A 22,206-nucleotide genomic window follows, 5' to 3' on the forward strand; every position below is an offset into this window, starting at 1 on the left:
TCAAAACAGACTGGGTGGATAAATGCTATTAACACTAAGAGCTACCTCACAAACTCATACAAACAAAAATGTAAAATTTGAGGTCAAGTATTAATATTCAGATCTGCAATTTGTGCTGCATATTTTATAGTTAATTTGAGGCCACCAAAGAACTGTTTGCCTATAGTGTGTCTGAGTGTTACCCCTTTCACTTAGGTGAGAAATTATTACTATTCGTGAGCATTTTCCTGCACTGTAATTGAGGTGACAATTCAGTGCAACAAGGTATTGTGCAAGTGGGAGATCTTTTAGTGACAGAGTAGGAAATTCAAAGAGATGCATATAGAGAACTTCTTATAGACACAAGTGAGTGCATTGGGATGTTATAGCTGCAGACTAACTTTGGCTTGGTCGTGTATCATGCTCTTGTTACAGACTCCAGCAGCCTCTGCTGGAGAAAATGTATGGAATTGTGGTTGGAAAAGGCTTGATTGTTACTTTATTGCTGGCTATGAGACAAATGCAACTTTATGATGATCTGACAATATGTTTTCTTTTGTGAATTTTTATAACATTAATCTGAAGTCCTTGAACAGTAAGTGTAATAACATTATTCAAATAGCAAATATATTGTTGCAGATCAAGCTTTTGAAAAACCTTCTTTCAACTATTGTATTTGAACATGGTTTCTTTACATTATCATCTTGATGCTATTATTATATTGAAATGAAGAAATGCTGTTTGAACTATCACTTATTCAGATAATACTGTGGTTTGTCTCCATCAATTTGTACCTTTGCATTTTCTGCCAAATTCAAACTAGGCCTTACCTCGGACTATAAGTCTGAAGAAAACTCCATTCAGAAAATTCCCACTAAGTGCTGATGTGCTATAAACACAGGTGTGAGATGGAGTTGCATTATCAATCTTCAAGGAAACAGTCCCGTTCTCGATTTCATTAACGTGAATTGTACTGAAGTAGGTACCTGAGAAAACAAGAGCATCCTTTATACACTTTCAAGAATTCAGTAAGAGTGACAAAGAGGAAGGGGTAGATTGGAACAATAAGACTGAAATATGACAAATGTTTAGCTGCAACAGAACACTAGAATAACTTTATGGAGAAAAGACCAGGGCTCATTTAGTTCACTTTTCACCATGTAGATATTTTATGATACAACAATTCTCAAGTTGATGACTAATAGTAATTGAGATCTATCAATTAGTTAGCAATGGGTACAACAAGATGCAGTGTAATGTCCTCTGCCCAGTCGTGGGAAACTTTGGGAATCATATGGTCATTGTCACTTTCTCCTCCCAAGCATGTGCCACATATCATGTCATAGAGATGTACAGCATTGAAACAGACCTTTCATCCAAATTATCCATGCCGACCAGATATCCTAACTTAATATAGTCCCATTTTCCAGCATTTGGTCCATATCCCTCTAAACCCTTCCTATTCATAGACCAATCCAGATACCTTTAAAATGTTGTAATTATGCCAGCCTCCACCACTTCCTTTGGCAGCCATTCCATACACGCACCACACTCTGTGAAAAAAGTTCCCCTTTAGGTGCCTTTTCTCACCTTAAACCTACGTCCTTAGTTTGTAGACAGAATGTGATCCTTGAGTCTGGACATTCCCTCTGATGAGAGTTCAGCAGTGTTACTGTCTATTTATGACCCATTTATTAATAATCAATCACTTAAGTAGGCAAGGGTCCACCTCCCATGTTATTAAGGTCCCAGTGGGGTGGAAATCCCATTCATGAGAGCTGTTGCCTATCCAGAGGCAATAAGGCTCCATTACCAACAGTGCCATGGGAGTTGGTGGACACTGCCAGTAATAAAATAGTTCCTTCATCAGGGCCCATTACTGGATTGTTGGAGACAGGCGAGTGGAGTGATAAGGTGTTGGAGATAGGACTTTGCCAGTGAGGTGGAGGAAGAAAGGATCTTATACAAGGGCAGTGCACAGTGCTCGTTGCTGGATTCCTCATTTGGGCACAGTGTCTGTGAATGAACAATCCTACTGTAGCCCACTTTTCGGAAGATGCATGAGAACCATTAACTCCGTGTGAGCTTACGGCCTTTACTGTCGCAGTGATGAGCTTAACTGATATCTTGCCAGAAGCAATGCCTCAGTTCTCCATCCCTAGCACATTCAGTTAGGGACAGTGTTCCCAATATCAGGAATTGGACACAGGTAATCCTGCTTAATCTTTCTGGATCCCTGCCACTGTGCCATTTCTGCAGGCTCCATTGATCTGCACCCATCTTGTCTCAACCACTGTGTATATTACTTAAGTGCCCCTGCCCTGAACATCATTTTATCTCCTCAGCGATACCACTGTCTTTCTCAACCGGCACATTAGGTTAAGTTGCAGTTAACATCTTTGAAACCCTTTAAGTAGGAATTGCACTATCTAACTATCAAGTGAGGGCTATGTTTTACAACAGACATAATTCTGAAGGTGCTTGACAGGGTAAGTGTTGAGAAGGTGTCTGTACTGAGTGTAGGAGTCTTAAACTAGGGAGCATACTTACAGAGTTTAGGGGAGACAATGGCTTAGTGGTATTATTGCTTTATTGTTAATCCAAAGACCTGGGTAATATCCTGGGAATCTGTGTTCAAATCCCACCACAGCGGATGATCAAGTTTGAATTCAATAAAAATCTTGAATTAAGAGTCTAACGATGACTGTGAATCCATTGTCGATTATCATCTGGTTCACTAGTGTCCTTTAGGGAAGGAAACTGCCATCATTATCTGGTCTGGCATCCATGTGACTCCAGATCCACAGCAAAATCCACAGCCCTACTCCTCTCCTACAGCCTCACTCCCTTCCTCCAGCCCACTCCACTCCTCTGGCCCACTCCCCTCCTCAGCCCTACTCCTCTCCTACAGCCTCACTCCCTTCCTCCAGCCCACTCCTGCCCTCTGGGCAATCAGGGATGGGCAATAAATGTTGGCCTAGTCAGTGATGCCCTCATCCCGTGAAAGAATAAAAAAGAATAAGGAGGCACTCATGTAAAAATGAAATACAAAGGGATTTCTTCTCCCTGAGGATAGTGAATATGTAAAGAATTCTCTACCCCTGAGAGTGAATTAACTCAGCTTACATCACTGAAAATCAATAAAGAAGGGATTGATTGATTTTTGAACAATCAGGGATTTGAGGGCTATGATGACTTAGCATGAATGAGCAGTTGAGGCCTGGGACAGATCAGCAATAATCTTGTTGAATGTCCAAGTAGACTTGAAGGACCAAATGGCCTACTTCTGCTCCTATTCCTTGTGTTCTTATTAATAGCCTCTCTGCAGGGAAGCTGACACACAGCTGAAGGGAAAGTTCAAGAACGGATTGTTTCACTCACCATTGCACTTCCACATGACATCTTCATTCACAGCATTCAGTCTCTGGACCACAAGCAGAGCTGTTTCCCCCTTGTTCACTGTTGTTGTGAGCTTGCTCGGGTAGAATTCGGCTGGAATGTCAAAACAAAACCATGTTATGTGTTGAAACAATGTGACTCAGTGGTGGAAAATTTACAGTGACAATGATGAAAAAGAGAATTTCTTTTTCCAAGTGATTATTGAGGATGCAGCAGTGTCCAGCAAACACCGACACTGCTAGTGATTCTAGAGGAGGAGTTACCAAATGCAGAAACAACTGGTCATGATGAAGGAGACCTCCCAGAGACAGTGATAGAGACAGGTGACGGAGATTTGTGAGTTAATGAACATAAACACCTCTAGTGATGGCTAAACAAGAATGATCAAACAGAGTAGGGTACATGTATGAGCACAGTATTAAGTATGGAAGCTGTATCACTGGACTCACTAATCCAAAGTCAAGAGAGTGGTGCTGGAAAAGCACAGCAGGTCAGGCAGCATCCGGGGAGCAGGAAAATCGACGTTTCTTGATGAAGGGCTTTTGCCCGAAACGTCGATTTTCCTGCTCCTCGGATGCTGCCTGACGTGCTATGCTTTTCCAGCACCACACTCTTGACTCTATCTCCAGCATCTGCAGTATTCACTTTTGCCTCAGTAATTCAGAGGCTTGGATTAATAAAAAAAATGGAAATCCCATCATTAAAGCTGAGGAACGTAAATTCAGTTGTAAAGTAAACCTGTAATAGAAGTCTAGTATCAGTAATTGTAACCATTGTTAAATACAGGATTGTTGAAAAAGAAAAATCTGTTTCAATCATATCCTTCAGGAAAGGAAACCTTCCCTCACCACCAGATGCACAGCTCTGTGGTTAACTCTTAAGTGCCCTTGGGCAAGGGCAGAAAAGAATCCCATAAAAAAATGGCAGTGTTAATGACTGAGGAAGAACAATGAGACAGTGTAGATATTATTCGTGACAGAGAAAGTTAAACACAGATCTGACAACTATTTTTAAATGATGATTTACCCAATAAATACCACCACATGGAGATGTTAGCATTGATGGTTGAAAAAGTTACTAAATGTAGAGACATAGGAGTCATTTTCTCTGGTGTCCCTGTGGAAATTTGGCTGAAAAATACTAATGCAATCCCAGAGAATGCTGGAAAAACTCGGCATCTGGCAGCATCTGTGGAAAGCAATAGATTTAACATTAACTGTTCTGAAGAAGTAACACCAGACTCGAACCATTAACTCCCAACAGTGCAAATTTACAGCATCCACAGTATTTTGCTTTTCTATAACTTAATAACGCATTGGACCCTGAAATGTTAATTGTTTCTCTCTCCATAGATGCTGCCAGACATGCTGACATTTTCCAGAACTTTCTGCTTTTATTTCAGATTGACAGTATCCACAGTTTTGGATAGAACTGGATACGTTATAGAATCATAAGAGATAGCTGAGTTATGGAATGCTGTGAAAAATATGATTATTCTCTATATAACTGCAAAAGGTGCATCTGAGCACTAGAGGGGGCTCAAGTCACCTAGTTATACAGAAATGACATGTTCAATTAATAAAAATATGAAGAACCAAACTGTATAACAAACATATTTGGTAAGATTTCAGTTGTCATCCTTAGTATGATATTAAATACTATCCAATTAGCTCAGATTCCAAAAAATCAAAAGACCATAAAAGAGAGGAGCAGAATTAAGCCATTCAGCCTATCATGTCTGCTCTGCCATTTGAAATTTTGGCTGATATGATTCTCAACCTCATTCTCCTGCCTTTTCCCTGTAACCTTTGATCCTCTTACAAATCAAGAACCTATCTATCTCTGTCTGAAACACACATAATGACTTGGTCTCCATAGCTTTCTGAGTTTCACAGATTCACCACCCTCTGGCTGAATGAATTGCTCCTCATCTCAGTTCTAAAGGATCATCCCCTTTATTCTGAGGCTGTGCCCTTGGGTCCAAGTTTCTCTACTAGTGGAAACATCTTCGCCATGTCCATTACATCCAGGCCTCTCAGTGTTCTGAAAATATCAATTAAAACTCCCCTCCCATCACTCTTCTAAACTCCATTGAGTACAGACCCAGAGTCCTTAACCACTCTATCATATGACAAGCCCTTCATCCCCAGGTTCATTATTGCAAACCTTGGCTGGATCTCCCCCAGAATTCCAAGAGCCACAAGGAGGGCTTAGAGAGCACTTTGGGTGCCATGAATGAAGAAGATGGCTGCCATGGGTGAGGAAGATGGCTGCCATGGGGGAAGAACGAGGGTTCCAAGCAGGAAGAAAGGGACAGTATAAGTGGTCTGCATGTACGGTCAAGAAAAAGGAACATTCATAATGAGATGAAAAAGAGGACACATGAAGAAGAGAGCTAGAGGTGTGAGCAGGGAGAAGCAGGTTTCAATGGTGAAGGAGGAGGACGGAGACCGAAGATTATGGAGGAGGGGTAATAGATGGAGGCTGCAAAAGACAGCAGTTTTAAACCTATCTATAAAGGAATACTTCACAGCTAAGTAAAGGTTAGATTTATTATTTGCCTTGTCCAATACTGAATTCCACTTCCTGCAATGGAATTGCATAACAGACTGTTTGTATCTGAGAATGCGATACCACCCAAAATAAAAATTCCAAACCCACATTAAAAAAGAAAAGAAAGAGAAAACTAATTGACTGGGACATTTAGAATAGTTCTCCTGATCCTCTTTACGATAGTGCTAAGACATCTTTGACATTAGCAGGCAGATGAGGTCTTGATTTGATGTTGCATTCAAAACATGGCACCTCTAACAATACAGCATCCCTTCGATAATGCAACACTGGAATGTCAGCCTTAATTTTCATGTTCAAGCCCTGAATGAGAACTTGGAGACAGAACCTTAGGACACACAGGTAAGAGTAATGGCTGACAAGGTGTTTAACTTGAGTTCAACCATGGGTGATGATTTCCCTGACTGAAACTGTTTTAGAACTGCTTATGTGCCAGAAAGCATCAATACCAAATTAAAACTCAGTCAAAGCCACTTTGTTTCTGTCTAGTTGTTGTTCCAAAGATTACCTGCATTGCTGTTGATAATTGTCACAATGTGAGTTTTCTCTGTCTGTCGTCTTCCTTCGCAGTAGTAGATCCCCACCTGTTCCCAATCCTTACTGGAACCTGTTGCCTGGATGCCATTGTGTCTGCTGGAGTCAGTTTCATAATTGAAATTGTGTTTTTTCACTTGAACTATTGAACTGTCCTTTTCCATTCTAAGTTCAGGTCCATCAGAACGACGCTCACCGGACACACAGGAAAGAGGAAATACATTTGAAGAATTGAGGTCCGTGATTAGGTAGAGGTCCAAAATTGCTCCTGTATGAAAAAATACATAGAAAGCATTGAAGATTCAAGATGTGAAAATTTGCAATGAAAGTCACATGACTTTCAGGCCTTCCTCAGAAAGGTTACGTTTTGAAACTACACATTCCCTATTCTGAATGTTGTAAGAAACTTTGCTTACTAGAAACTCATGGTCACTGTAAACCAATTATAACAATTCATTTCAGATGGGATTACGGTCTTGTATTCTATAAAATGTATAGGTTGTAATCCTTTAAACTCTTGGAAGATATGAAAATTAAAGCAATTGTGTTTACATTTATTTCACAAATTTAGTATTTTCCCTCAATTTCAACAGAAAATACTCTTCTTTAATCTAAAAACACTGGGATGTTTCATTTTTGAAGGGGAAGTTTAGATATTTAAATTATTTAACCTGATGGAATGCCTAATTTATCATAATTACAAATGCATGAATGGTTTAGTGAGTAGCAAGTTATCTGTAAATTGAAATTTTAAAAATGTACCAAAGATTTTAATTGTGCACTTTCATTACACCAATGACTTCTGCATTTTTGTTAACCTTTTTAAAGCTTGGGAACATCCCACATGCTTCACAAACAGAATTTGACACACAGCCACATAGAGAGGTGTTAGCGCAGCCAATCAAAAGTTTGGCTAAAGAGTTAAGTTTTAAGAAGCTATATATATATAGTGGTAGAGAAGTGTAGAGGTTAAGGAAAAGCTTTCCAAAGGTTATGGTTGAAGACACTAATGCTGCAATTATAAGCATATAGATAATCAAATGCAAATGTTATAAGAGGCCATTTAAAACTCTCCTGCTTTTGCAGTCCTAATGCACACCAAGTCCTGTTCCCCCATCATCACTTTGCTTGCAGACCTACATTGTCTCAGACTTAAGCAACACCTTGAATTTAAAATTTTCATCTTTGTTTTCAAAAGCCATTGAACACCCCTGCACTACAGGTGAAACATGGAAAAAGCCAGAACATAGAACATAGAACATTACAGCGCATTACAGGCCCTTCGGCCCTCGATGTTGCGCCGACCTGCCATACCAATCTGAAGCCCATCTAACCTACACTATTCCATGTACGTCCATATGTTTGTCCAATGACGACTTAAATGTACTTTTTGACAATGGAGACTTGGGACTGCCACCCAGCCATTGTCGAAAAGAACCAAGACAAGCCAATTTCAATCAACCTGCAAAACCAAAAATCTCAAAAAAGGCTGTTCAATGACCAATCTCAAGAACATCCACTGTAACAACTGCAACAGATAACTCAGGGACCGATCCACACTTTTTAACTTGTACTTTTTTGTCACTTCCTGTTGCTAATCCACATGTTTACATGTTGCATTATTATTTCACCTCATGGTTAGCTGCTAATAAACTCAGCTAATGAACTCAGTCTTTCATTCAGAGTGATCAGGATGAAGGGATTATGCCTGAAATGTCGATTCTCCTGCTCCTCAGATGTTAACTGACCTGCTGTGCTTTTCCAGCACCACACTCTCGACCCTGATCTCCAGCATCTGCAGTCCTCACTTTCTACTCAGTCTTTAATTAACTCAAGAAATCCAATTCAATTGGCTGCTTTTACAATTTAAATTCCTTTGGTCTGAGTGAAAAGTATCCACTATGAAGGGGATTATTTTTAAAATAATCTTGTTGTGACAAATGGAGGATGGGTTAGGGAGGGGGGGAGCCATGCCCAGGGACTGCCATAATGCTGGCAAGGCTGACAGTTATCATTTATCCCTAACTGCCCTTGAGATGATGATGAATGACCATATTCCTATAGTGAGGGTATGTCATCAAGTGCTGTTAGATAGATAGTCAATTATAGGATTTAGATAAATAGTTGAAGATAGAAAGATATTAAAGGTTTTCAAGGAAAATGAAGAAATTATCACTTGAATAGATAGCACTAAAATGGAACTGGCACTGATTCAAGCAGAATGGGTCAAAGAGCCTCCTTCCATGTTGAAATATCAAAAATACTTTTGTAGGTCCATAACCAATGCCTGTCAAGATTGGTATTTAATTTTTACAACAGTTGCTCAGGTTATTAATCCAGTGAAACTATGCTCATTAGCTTGGCTTAACACTGCAGCACAAATGGCTGGTCTCCCTGCTAAAGGAAGGATGTTATGAAACATGAAAGGGTTCAGAAAATATTTACAAGGATGTTGTCAGGGTTGGAGCATTTGAGCTACAGGGAGAGGCTGAATAGGCTGGGGCTGTTTTCCCTGGAGTGTTGGAGGTTGAGGGGTGATCTTATAGAGGTTTATAAAATCATGAGGAGCATGGATAGGGTAAATAGACAATGTCTTTTCCCTGGGGTGGGGCAGTCCAAAACTAGAAGGCATAGATTTAAGTGAGAGGGGAAAGATTTAAAAGGCATTGAAGGGGCAACTTTCTCATGCAGAGGGTGATGTGTGGTTGGACTGCCAGAGGAAGTGGTGAAAGCTGGTAAAACTACAACATTTAAAAGGCATCATGGGACCAGATTAATTTAGAATATCTGGTTGGCATGGATGAACTGGACCGAAGGGTCTGCTTCCATGCTGTACAGCTCTATAACTCTAACTGATAGATAGCCGAAGGTCACAACAGGAGGTGACGCATTGGCAGTGGCATAGTGGGTAATGTCACTGAGCCGGTAATCCAAAATTCCCCACTCAAATCTTCTGGGGATATGAGTTCAAATCAGACCAGGGTAGATAGTGAAATTTAAATTGAATAAAAATCTAGAATATAACGTTGGTCATGTTACAACTATTGGTTGTTATGTAAAAACAGAAATCTGCTGTCCTTGCCTGGTCAGCCCAACGTGTGACTGCAGATAATGTGGTTGATTCTTAACTACCCTCTGAAATGCCACTCTGTCTCAGGACAGTTAAGGATTGGCCAATAAATACTAGCTTAGCTAGTGATGTCCACATTCTATTAAATGAAAAAAGTACAATGATCAAAGTAAGTGTAAAACACTTTGAAGAGGACATGGTAACGTAACTCTCCCAAGAGAAATATCACAGCTCATTGTCCTTAGACTCTAACATGAGAAAGTTTCCCCATTATTTCTGCAAGTAATCACATTCTGAATTGCTACCTTTACAGACCTCTTGCTCAATGTTCTAACAGGCTGAAATGTCTTTCCTATCATATCTAGCTATTCCCATTTTCTCATTCCTCCTTGTTCTTCCCCATTTGTAACATTATAGGGGTTACTATTGACAGCAAGAGCTTTGCTTGGTTTTTATAATCGAGAGGGGCTTGACTTTTGGTATCGTATACCTTCGAGCTGATACTTAGAAAATGGAATAGCATGTTCCAGAACAAAAAGAAGACTGACACATTTCACAGGGGGTGATGCAGCTGTTTTCTCATTTCCTGCACTGTCATAGTTCTGAAACGATGTCTAGTTCATTTCCTCAGTCTGTTTGATTGATAATAGCACCTCATCAGAATTTTTATGCGTGTGAGACAGATCCATATGATGTATCACTGAGTAGAATAGTATATGAAATCAGGATTTGAACAGGAACTGCAGATAAATAATCAGAACCTGTTTTTAAATATTTTACTATAACCTCAGTAAAACCTGAAACACTTTTTTCTCCAAGGCAAGTTAACAGAAAGCGATTCTGTTTGTAACTATTCTTGAGACAGGAGTAGCTGCAATTGTAATATTACTTAGAGACATATAACTCTGATGTAGCGAGGATGCTGTAGACACAATTCCCATTGATATTCCAGCTGATTTTCAATCTGCTGTGGTGTTATTCAGGGGTATGAAGACCAGGTACTGCATTCAGGTTAAACATGTGGTTAGAAAGTGAAGAGATAATGACTCTGCTTTTCGTCATTTATATAAATGTTCTGGAAGTGAATGTAGAAAGTTTGCAGATGACACCAAAACATGAGGAAGGTTGTCTCATATTACAATGGAATCTTGATCAGATGGGCTAATGCTAAGGTATCACAGATGGAGTTTAATTTAGATAAATGTGAGGTGTTGCATTTGGTAAGGTAAACCAGGTCTGGGGAGTGTTTCTAAACAAAGAGACCTAGGGGTGCCTTGAAAGTGGTATTACAGGTAAATGGGTTGGTGAAGAAGGCATTTGGCATGCCTGACTTCATTGAGTCTAGAAGTTGGGATGTTATGTTGTAGCTGCACTTGACATTGATGAGGCCACTTTTGGAATACTGCATACAATTCTGGTTGGCCTTCTCGAGGAAGGATATTGTTAAACTTGAGAGGGTGCAGAAAAGATAACAAGGATGTTGCTGGGACTGGAGGTTTTGAATTATAGGGAGATGTTGAATAGACCGGGTTTTTTTTTCCATGGAGCATTGGAAGCTGAGGGTGACCTTTATAGAGGTTTATAAAATCATGAGGGACATGGATAAGGTGAATAGCCCAGGCCCTTTCCAAGGATGGGGGAGCCCAAAAGTAGAGGGCATAGATTTACGATGAGAGAGGAAAACTTAAAATGGACCTAAGGGGCAACCTTTCCATACAGAGAGTGGTGCGTGTATCAAGTGAACTGCCAGAGGAAGTGGTGGAGGCTGGTACAATTACAATTAAAAGGCATCTGGATGAGTATATGAAAAGAAAGGATTAGAGGGATCTGGGCCAAATCCTGGCAAATGGGACTAAGTCAGATTGGGATAGCTGGTTGGCACAGATAAGTTGGATTTAAGGGTCGATCTCTCTATGACTCATACATTTGAAATGGGGAAGGTGGAATAGTAAAGGACTAGAAGTGGAAAATGACAGAGTGTGGAGAAAAAGAGCAAGCAAAGAGGAGGGAAGGAGATGGAAGGTGAGTTGGTGCAAATGAAGGATGGGAAAGGGTGCGGGGTGGTGTTTGCCAGTCCATAAAGTAAAGCATTGAACATTAGCATGATGGGGTAAGTGTGAGAGGTGCGAAGGTGAGGGCTGTTCATAAACAGATCCGTCCCTGATTTAGCTAAGTGATTCATAACTGAAGCCATAAGATTCAAATCAGCCAACAATGCAAGTTTCTGAACAGGCCTTTAGGCACTAGTGTTCATTTAATCTTCTCTCTTACATTACACAGCTATGAAAGAGCTGCAACCAAATGCTGATTCTGGGTTAACCCAGCTTCTTTTTTTTGTTTATTTAACCTATTTTTCTAATCAACCTGTTCAGAGACAACTGTTATTATACAACTGTGGAACAGGTGGAGCTTTAACTCAGATCTCCTGCTCCTGGGCTAGGGACACTCCCACTGCACCACAAGAGAGCCACATTCCAGCTTTTCTAAAGAGGGCAGTGGTCAATGTTTGCAGCTGCCTTTGGGATGAGTATCCTTTTTCTACTTTTAATAACAGAGTTGGAAAAGGAAGAGCTTTGTTGATGATCATTTGACAATTAACTTGATTTATTGTTTTCCCAACATCCATCTCAAGCCTCAGAGAGCAACACACACACCAGTTCTATGTCTAGGAAGTTACACCAGCTCTATGTCTAGGAAGTTGTGTGAAGAATATTCCTGAAGTTCCTAGCTGAAATTTGCTTCATATATCAATGAGTCAAATATGAAAATAAACATACATTGTCAAATTCTTACTGAGTTTAACTTTGTTGGGATGTAATGACCCTTAGGTCATTAAAGAGACTGCTGAACACACAGATCCAGACAGACATATATCCTGTCCCATTGTGTAAAATTTCACCCTTCGCCAAAGCTATTATCACAGTGTCAACATGCTTGAAATATAAGATCTGCATTCTTAAATCAATTCTGCCAACATAACTGTTTCGTTTGTGTTCTATATTAAATCAATTTAAACACATATCTACATTTATACCGGGCTGTGGTGAAAACATGACCTTAGTGCATCTGTTTCCAACCCCACTTGCAATTAATCAAGCTTCTCCTCACCAGATCAGTTCTGCTTGTTAGGATCAAGTGAGAAAGGATAAGCCAGTTCCTCTGTTTTCAACCTCCTCATTTGGTAATGAAAAAGATTGAAGATCTTTTAAGCACAAAACTTCACTTTATCAATTAAAATGTAGTTTTTTTTCTGTGAGTCAATCACAGAATATTCTTGTGTGAAAGAAAAATCAATTTTATTACCTGTCAATCTCATAGAAAATAATAAAGATGGAATGTCAAACATAGGGCCTTTGTACATTGGACCTTCATACGCAAACACACATCAGTACAAAGTTATAAAAGCTAAATAGATAATGCCCAGTACAAAGGAAGATAAGTTTTTTTATTTATTCGTGAGATGTGGGCATTGCTGATTGGGCCAACTGAATTGCCCATTCCTAGTTCCTCTTGAGAAGATAGTGGTGAGATGCCACTGCAGTCCATTTGTGTATCAACAATGCCATCAGGGAGGCAAATCCAGGATTTTCACTCAAGCACAGTGAATGAACAGTGATATATTTCCAATTCAGAATGGTGAATGGCTTGGAGGGAAACTTCCAAGTAGTGTTGTTTCCAGGTATCTGTGGCCATGTATCTATAGTCACAGTTTAGAGTCCCTTGTGTGTTCATGTTTTAACCATGACCGCAGCTGATTCATTGAACTCTTGGACCTCAGCGGTGTTGAGTAACTAAAGCTATCCTTCCAAGTTCTCGGTTCTCTGATTCTTCTTTACAATTAATGTTACGCTAGGCACTATGCTTCTTCAGACTGACTGGCTTCTCAGTTGTTGTTCAGTTTTGTATTCTTGATTTCATCCCTACCTGGTCTGCCAAAGCATTTCTTGAAATATAAGTTGACTGTATAAGCTATGTCTGTTGAGGTCATTGTGTCCGGGTTGATAATTCCAGTTGATGTTTCATCACTAATAAGGAAAGGTTCTCAGAATGGTGTAAACCAAATAAGGAATTGGAATCTTTTCACACCTCCCATTTATTCTGATTTGACTGGTTTCTTTGCTCATGGGTCTTCAATCTAATCCATGTAAGTTCCATGAAATTTGGCCAATCTGTTTGGATCAGGAAATCTCTGTGGCCATTTTAAGTCAGTATTTTGATTCCTTTTTAAAACTATTTCAATTCATGTAAGTCCAGGTATTAAACTGACTCATGGAACACAAAGATCAATAGTCTGTACTATATTTAGTCATGACACATTAAAATAGTCTACCTCTTCACCTTCTCACTACCCTACTGGCTTCCCAATGTCACCTCATTCTCAAAACTAATCTTAACCCACCCTTTTGCATTATCTGCTCAATGCTGAATTCTACCATTCTACTTTGCACTGCAGTCACTTGTTTCACCTTCAACCCATTATTGTCCATCCATTATCCTTGCCCTTACCCAAGTAAAAGTCATCACTATCAAAGATGCTCCCTTTCTCCTGCTTCCCTTCATTTCCTTCAAATATACACTTTCATACTTTCTTAATTATATTCTGTCTCTTCATCCCACCACCCTTCTCTTTTTCTCACTCTTTGAGACAGACTTTGTCTGAAATGGGCAACGGAGATTCAAAACTTTGAATGTAAGTGAAAACAGGAAGAGATCTAACATGAATTCTGAGCTCCCTGCTACAAGAAAAGAAGTTGTGACATTTGAAAGGGTTCAGAAAAGATTTACAAGGATGTTGCCAGGATTGGCAGGTTTGAGCTATAGGGAGAGGCTGAAACGGCTTGGACGATCTTCCCTGGAGCGTCGGAGGCAGAGGGGTGAGCTTATAGAGGTTTAGAAAATCATGAGGAGCATGGATGGGGTAAATGGCAAGATGTAAAAGAGACCTGAGGGGCAACATTTTCACATAGAGGGTGGTGTGTGTATAGAATGAGTTACAATATTTAAAATCATCCAATGGGTTTATGAACAGGAAGGGTTTAGAGGAATGTGGATCAAACGCTGGCAAATGGGACTAGATTAATTAAGGATATCTGGTCAGCATGGATGAGTTGGACCGAAGGGTCTGTTTCCATGCGCAGCACATCTGTATGACTCTATGACTCTATGATATGCCAATTCACTTTCATCCACTTATATAAAGTTAAGCTCTACCACATTGTCTCATAGATATGGCACTGGAAGAAAATCTAAATCATCAACAAAGTACAAGTGCATATTAAGACCAATTAAATATCCAACTGTTTTCTTGAATTCTCTCAATACATTTTCTGGGGTAAATTGAGTAGAAAACGAAAATTACAGAAGGTTTATATTTTAAATTCAAACATTTCTCTCATTCTCTCCCTGACAGAAATATATGCCCCCTTTCAAAACAAAGTCAATAAAAACATTTCCTTCAATCAAGTCTTTAAAGAATTGTGAAAAACAATTTTTAAAAAATGAAAATGCCAAAGACAAACAGTGCAAAGACACTGAAACATCCTGAGGACACCTTTAAGTCAATGAGTTCAGTTCACCTACTGTCAGCAGAAATAGCTTCTCTATCAGCGCAATTTATCAATTTTCTTTTTGTTTTGGAAAGTCACTATTGAATGGCACATGTCTACATTCAGGAGTTGTTTTCAGATGGCAGCCAATGAATCGTGGAGTTCCACATCTTGAGACCACAACTATTCATGTTATACATTAACGATCTGGATGAAGGAATTAAGGGCATTGATGCTAAGTTTACAGATGACATAAAGATAGGTGGTGGGTCAGGTAGTTTTGAGGAAGTGAGGAGACTGCAGAAGGACGTGGACATGCTAGGAGAGTAGGCAAAGAAGTGGTAGATGGAATACAATGTGGGAAACTGTGTGGTTATGCACTTTGGTGGGAAGAAAAGAGGCATATAGTATTTCCTAAACGCTCATTCAGGATCCTCTTAAGGTTAACATGTAGGTTCAGTTTGCAGTTAGGAAGGCAAATGCAATGTTAGCATTAATTGCAAGAACTGGATTAGTGGTGCTGGAAGAGCACAGCAGTTCAGGTAGCATCCAACGAGCAGCGAAATTGACGTTTTGGGCAAAAGCCTAATTGCAAGAAACCTAGAATGTAAGAGCAAAGATGTACTGCTGAGGCTGTTTAAGGCTCTGGTCAGACCATATTGGGAATACTGTGAGCGGGTTTGGGCCCCGTATCTAAGGAAGGATGTACTGGCATTGAAGATTTACAAGGATGATCTCAGGATTGAAGTGTTTGTCATATGTGGAGCAGTTGAGCACTCTTGGTCTGTAGTCAATGAAGTTTAGAAAGACGAGGGAGAATCTGATTGAAACTCATAGAACACTGAAAGGCCTGGATAGAGAGAATGTGGAGAGGATGTTTTCTCAACACTAGTACCCCACAAGGCTGCATACTCGCTCCCCCCCCCACTGTTATCTTTATATGATCACAACTGTGTGGCCAAGTTCGGCCCCAACTCCATTTACAAGTTTGCTGGCGACACCACCTTTGTAGGTTGGATCTCAAACAATGACGAGACAGATTACAGGAAAGCGATTGAGTGTTTATCGGTATGATGTAAAGACAACAATCTCTCCATGAATGTTAGCAAGATGAAGGAGCTGGTCATTGACTTCAGGAAGCAAAGTGGAGGGCACACCCTTGTCTGCATCTTTGGTGCTGAGGTGGAGATGGTCGAGAGCGTTAAGTTCCTGGGAGTGATGATCGCCAGCTATCTGTCCTGGTCCACTCAACACTGCAGTCAAAAAATCATAACAATGCCTCTTCTTCCTCAGGAGGCTAAGGAAATTCATCCACAAAGACTCTTAGCAACTGTTATAGATACACCATGGAAAACATCCTATTTGAATGCATCACAGTATGGTATAGCAACTAAAAAAGAGAAAATACTGGAAAATCTCAGCAAGTCTGGCAGCATCTGTAAGGAGAGAAAATAGCTGACATTTCGAGTCTAACTGACCCTTGACAAAGGATCAGTTAAACTCGAAACGTCAGCTCTTTTCTCTCCTTACAGATGCTGCCAGGCTTGCTGAGATTTTCCAGCATTTTTTTCTTTTTTGGTTTCAGATTCCAGCATCTGCAGTAATTTGCTTTTATTATATGGTATAGCAACTGATCTGCCTAAATCTGTAAGAAACTACAGAGTTTTGAGCATAGCCAAGTCCATCACGCAAACCAACCTTCCAACCATTGACTGCATCTACACTATCCACTGCCTCGGGAAAGCAACTGACATAATCAAAGACCCCTCCCTGCCCTGTTATACTCTCTTCTACATGTTTCCATTGGATAGAATTTATGGAAGTTTGAATACACATACAAACAGATTCAAGAACACCTTCTTCCCCACTGTTATCAGACTTTTGAACAGACCTCTCAGATGTTAATTCTGATCTCTCTCTCTCTCTCTCTCTCTCTCTCTCTCTGCATCTTCTCTGCGGCTATAACAGTGGATTCTGCACACTATTCTGCCACCTTGATGCACTTTGTACTGTATAATCTGCCTACATAGCATGCAAAACAACAGTTTTCATTGTATCTTGGTACATGTGACAACGATAAATTAAATGAAACTAGTAGGTGAGACTAGGACCCAAAAGGCATGACCTCAGAGTGAAGTGACAACCATTTAGAACTGAGATGAGGCGAAATTTTTTTAACCAAAACATGGCTAATCTGTGGAATTCATTGCCATTTTACGCCATGGAGGCCAAATCATTGAGAATATTTAAGACTTGCTGGGCATTTCCAGTTTGGGGTTGGTGCAAGAGGGTATTGTCTGGAAGAATGGAATACAGTGATTGGCAGAAACGGGGAGAGTGGAGGGTGGGGAGGAATTTGTGAGTGCTGAATGGACGCAGGAAATGATGTGCGGTACTGCGATGGTGCTGAAAGGAATGATGCGCACCTTCTGACCTGATATTCAGGTAAGCTTATTTAACAGATGTTCAGCCATCTTCAGCTATTCTGTCAGGACTGTGGTAATCTAGGAAGGTGGAACGCAGACATAATTTACTAAATAGAGGGTAACTCATTTGGTCAGGTGGAGTCAAGCACATGCTAGTCCTGTTATTAATACATGAACCAGGCAACATTTTGTACCGATGCAGCAGCAGCAAATATCTGAGTCACTTCTTATAACTTTGGATTTTTGAAAGCAGCTGAGACTCCAAATAAAACCTACAAAGAAGACATTAAAAAATACAAAAACCAAAGAACTGTGGATGCTGGAAATCAGAAACAAAAACTAAAATTGCTGGTAAAACGCAACATGTTTGACAGCATCGACAGATAGAAAGCAAAGTTAATGTCTAGTGACCCTTCTTCAGAACATGAAAAAAACAAACCAGTTAATAAATACTGCTGTTGAATATGTCATTTTCTTAAACCTTAAAATATTTTATGTTAAAGCCTTTTAGTTTGGATTTAGTTTAGTCAATTATTGCAGAAAACAGATTGGGGAATGAAAATCATCTCGGAAAATGCTTTGACAAATTTGTGGCCAGATGCTGTATCATTCTTACTATAGTGTAACAGCTAATGCACGTTACAAAACATAAAACCTTTAATATTGGAAGTGTCTATCACAGAACGACCAGTGGGAGTAGCAGTAATGACAGGTACATAGAATGAGGTTTTAATTAAATATGCACAACCACCAGGCCACTGGCATTCCAAAGTCCAGGAGTGGGGAAGATTTTAGCCCATGGTGTTTCAGATATCATATTCAAGTGAGTCCCTTCAATGGACTAGCTGTCTACTTACTTGAAACAGGCTCAGAGAAAAGCCAGAACAAATTTCAGGTACTTTGGTCAAAGATTATGTTGCACAAGCTCCATGTACTTGTTCTTGAGCAGCATAGTTAGTGTTTCTTAAAGGGAATAATCAAGGCTGCTCCAAAAACAAAAACAGATACCAAAACATCCTCATAAGTTTTATTTTGATGGAGTCAAGAGGAGTTGAAATGATCCTTGCACTTCCATAGAAACATTGTGGATTATTGCCATTTGATACTTACTCTCTTAGTTCGTTGTTTAGTTCCACCATACTCAACCCTACCCTAAGATCTACATGAGGACCACTTTACGTGAGACTAGCCGGGGTTGGTAAGACCCCAGTGATGAGTTACACAAGAACACAGAGTTCCCTCGGAAATTGTGGATAAAATTTCTGGACAGTACTGTGAGAAACCCAGAAGAGAAATTATAGGGCATTAAAAAGCATATTTCTTCAAATTTTCTTTGGATACTTTTGTTGATATGGTTAAAAGAAAGTACTGAGATGGGGGAATACAAGATTGACTCAGATGATTGGAGTTGCAAAACTGTGTTGTGAAATCGGCAGGTAAATCTTCTATTGCAGTTGGCAATGCTATTGTACTCCTCTTTGACACTGAGAGTTCAATTCTGATGAAGGCACAGAAAGACTCACAAAATAATTGCTCGCTGGGACTCTCAATCAGATGTTGTGCTCGGTTCTCAATCTTATCACATGTGAAATTAATCTTAACAATTCACCAGACAGTAGATATTTTATTTTGTGATTTATCAATTCTTTCATAATTTTTGCAAACACGACTCCAAGATCCCGCCTTAACTTCTTCGACTTAAGTGAACAGAGCTTTACTTTTTTGTCTCATCCTTAGTAAATTCTTTCATTCCTGGTGTCATCTAACAAATCCACGCCATAAAATATTCAAAATACTCTAGCAAAATAAATTAGCGTCCTGTACAAATTCATAATTATTTCCTTGTTCCTGTATAGAGCACCCTGGATGTCAGACCAAGAAATCAATATGCCATTGTTTAATGACATTTTGTTCTTGTCATTTCGTTTATAAAGATCTAGCTATCTTCATCCCTCAATGTATTTGTGCTTCTAGGGTATAATTAGGGAATTGTTAGTTTTTCTTAATTATTCACTCATCTGGAAGTTTCCTTCACTTTCTTATTCTCTAATTTATCGTCAGTAAATTCTGGCATTATTCCCAGTCTATGCAAATTGTTTGCTTCTATAAAGAATGAAAAGAATACCAATCCATTGGACTTCCTGTTAGCTTCATTTTATTAATATGAGAAACGTCTTTTACTCTTAATCTCTTGTTAATCCCTCTATCCATGTTTCCACTTCACCTTTAATAACATTGCTTTCTCCTTTAAAACAAGGATTTTACATGAAACATTATCACCTTTTTTAAAATATGAAAAATAGATAACATCCCCTCCATCTCCTTTGTCCTTTTGTCCAGGGACATACAACAGTGAAAACAAAGAATGAAATTAGTGTAGAATAAAATGAATGAATGACAAATCTATTGTCAGTTCCTTCTTGGCCTTAGCTTTTTGAACAGTTCTGTAATGCTACCCTTTATAATGGTTTCCATTTCTATCACTGATGTGAGGTTCATTCTTAACTGCACAAACCTATACATATTTTTTTAAACAGGCTACAACATTTACCACTACACCTTCAATAGCTGCAAAAATTCTTTATTACACTACCTATTTCTGGAGAATTTCATTCATACCTATTCGTGGTTAGTAATGGCCAACAAGCATCCACATGTGAAACTCAGTGACTGAAATCTGCTTCTTTAACCCCATTATAAAGCAATCCAGCCACTAGGGAGCACATTTATTGGCTGCTAATCAATATTTGGAGATCTGAATGTGATTAACTACATGTGGCAACTGATGGTGATGATCCTTTTCAATGGGTATACCATTGCCTTTGAGACCTAACACTTCAGAATGCCTGAAACATATAGTGCTATGTGATGGGTTCGATGAAAAGCCCATGATCAGTGAACGAACAGACTGCCCCAAATTGCAGTCTCTGTCCCATCTCCATTAGCTGCCAGCATGAGATGGCATTTACAGGAAGAAACAGCAGCCTGCTTTTCTTCTGATGAGTTTTCCTACTTTGTATTTTGTCTAACAGGACACAATAAAATGTACATAACAGGTAAGGATCCTGCTGAAAATGGATCCACACCTATTTATTTCAATATTTATTGAACTGCTTTTTGTTTCAGTTTTGCAGCAGTCACAGTGAGAACGTAGAACATAGAGCAGTACAGTACAGGCCCTTCGGTCCTCAATGTTTTGCCGACCTTTTATCCTACGCTAAGATCTAAGTAACCTACATACCCTATATTTTACCCATGTGCCCATTCAAGTGTCGCTTAAATGTCCCTAATGTATCTGACTCTACTACCACTGCTGGCAGTGCATTCCACGCATCCACCACTCTCTCTGTAAAGAACCTACCTCTGACATCTCCCCTAAACCTTCCTTCAATCATCGTAAAATTATATTCCCTTGTGATAGTCATTTCTCCTGGGAAAAAGTCTCTGGCTATCCACTCTATCTATGTCTCTCATCATCTTGTACACCTCTATCAAGTCACATCTCATCCTTCTTTGCTCCCATGACAATAGCCTTAGCTCCCTCAATCTTTCCTCATAAGACATGCAGCATCCTAGTAAATCTTCTTTGCACCCTCTCTAAAGCTTCCATATCCTTCCTATCATGAGGCAACCAGAACTGAACACAATATTTCAAATGTGGTCTAATTAGGGCTCTATAGAGCTGCAGCATAACCTCACAGTTCTTAAACTCAATCCCCCTGCTAATGAAAACCAACACATCATACGCCTTCTAAACAACTCTACCAACTTGGGTGACAACTTTTGAGCGTTCTATGGACGTGGACCCCAAGATCCTCTGTTCCTCCATACTGCCAAGGATCCTGCCTTTTACCCTGTATTCTGTATTCAAATTTGACCTTCCAAAATCACTTCACACTTTTCCAGGTTGAACTCCATCTGCCACTTCTCAGCCCAGCTCTGCATCCTGTCAGTGACCCATTGCAACCTATAACAGTCCTCCACACTATCTACCACTCCACCAACTTTCGTGTCATCGGCAAACTTATTAACCCACCCTTCCACTTCCTTATCCAAGTCATTTATAAAAATAACAAAGAGCAGAGGTCCCAGAACAGATCCCTGTGGAACAACACTGGTCACCGAGCTCCAGGCTGAATACTTTCCATCTACTACCACCCTCTGTCTTCTATGGGCTAGCCAATTCAGACAGCCAAATTTCCTGTATCCCATGCATCCTTACTTTCTGATTGAGCCTATCATGGGGAACCTTATCAAAAGGCTTGCTAAAATCCATATACACCACATCCACTGCTCCCTTCATCAATGTGTATTGTCACATCATCAAAGAATTCAATAAGGCTTGTGAGGCATGACCTGACCCTCACAAAGCCATGCTGACTGTCATCCATCAAACTGTCATCCAAATAATCATAAATCCTGCCTTTTCCAATATTTGTACGAACATAAAGGGAGAGAAATTTGGATACTGTATCATCGCGAAGCAACCTTGACAGCCTGTGGGACTGACAGACATGGGAACTGATGCAATTCAGCAGAGTAATGTTGCACAAGCTAAGTTTCCTCCACAAAATGGCAATGGTTATCGCAACAAAATGAACTCACTCATCACATTGTAAAATAACCCAAGACACTTCTTAGGATTGGCGCTGACAATTTAACAATTTCAATGACACTGGGA

At 39.7% G+C, this 22,206-nt stretch overlaps 1 protein-coding gene across 1 annotated transcript in view; it reads right to left on the reverse strand.

Moving 5' to 3' along the window:
* The window catches only part of tie1 (tyrosine kinase with immunoglobulin-like and EGF-like domains 1), an 85,613-nt gene that overhangs the window by 50,781 nt on the left and 12,626 nt on the right, over positions 1 to 22,206 (reverse strand). The window contains exons 2-4 of the mRNA XM_072574559.1: positions 6,458 to 6,751; positions 3,361 to 3,471; positions 810 to 965 (exon numbers count right to left, since the gene is read on the reverse strand). Coding sequence (XP_072430660.1) covers positions 810 to 965; positions 3,361 to 3,471; positions 6,458 to 6,751 — 561 coding nt within the window. The remainder of the gene's footprint in view (positions 1 to 809; positions 966 to 3,360; positions 3,472 to 6,457; positions 6,752 to 22,206) is intronic.

This window comes from Chiloscyllium punctatum, chromosome 7, assembly GCF_047496795.1.
Source record: "Chiloscyllium punctatum isolate Juve2018m chromosome 7, sChiPun1.3, whole genome shotgun sequence".
NCBI classification, from domain to species: domain Eukaryota; kingdom Metazoa; phylum Chordata; class Chondrichthyes; order Orectolobiformes; family Hemiscylliidae; genus Chiloscyllium; species Chiloscyllium punctatum.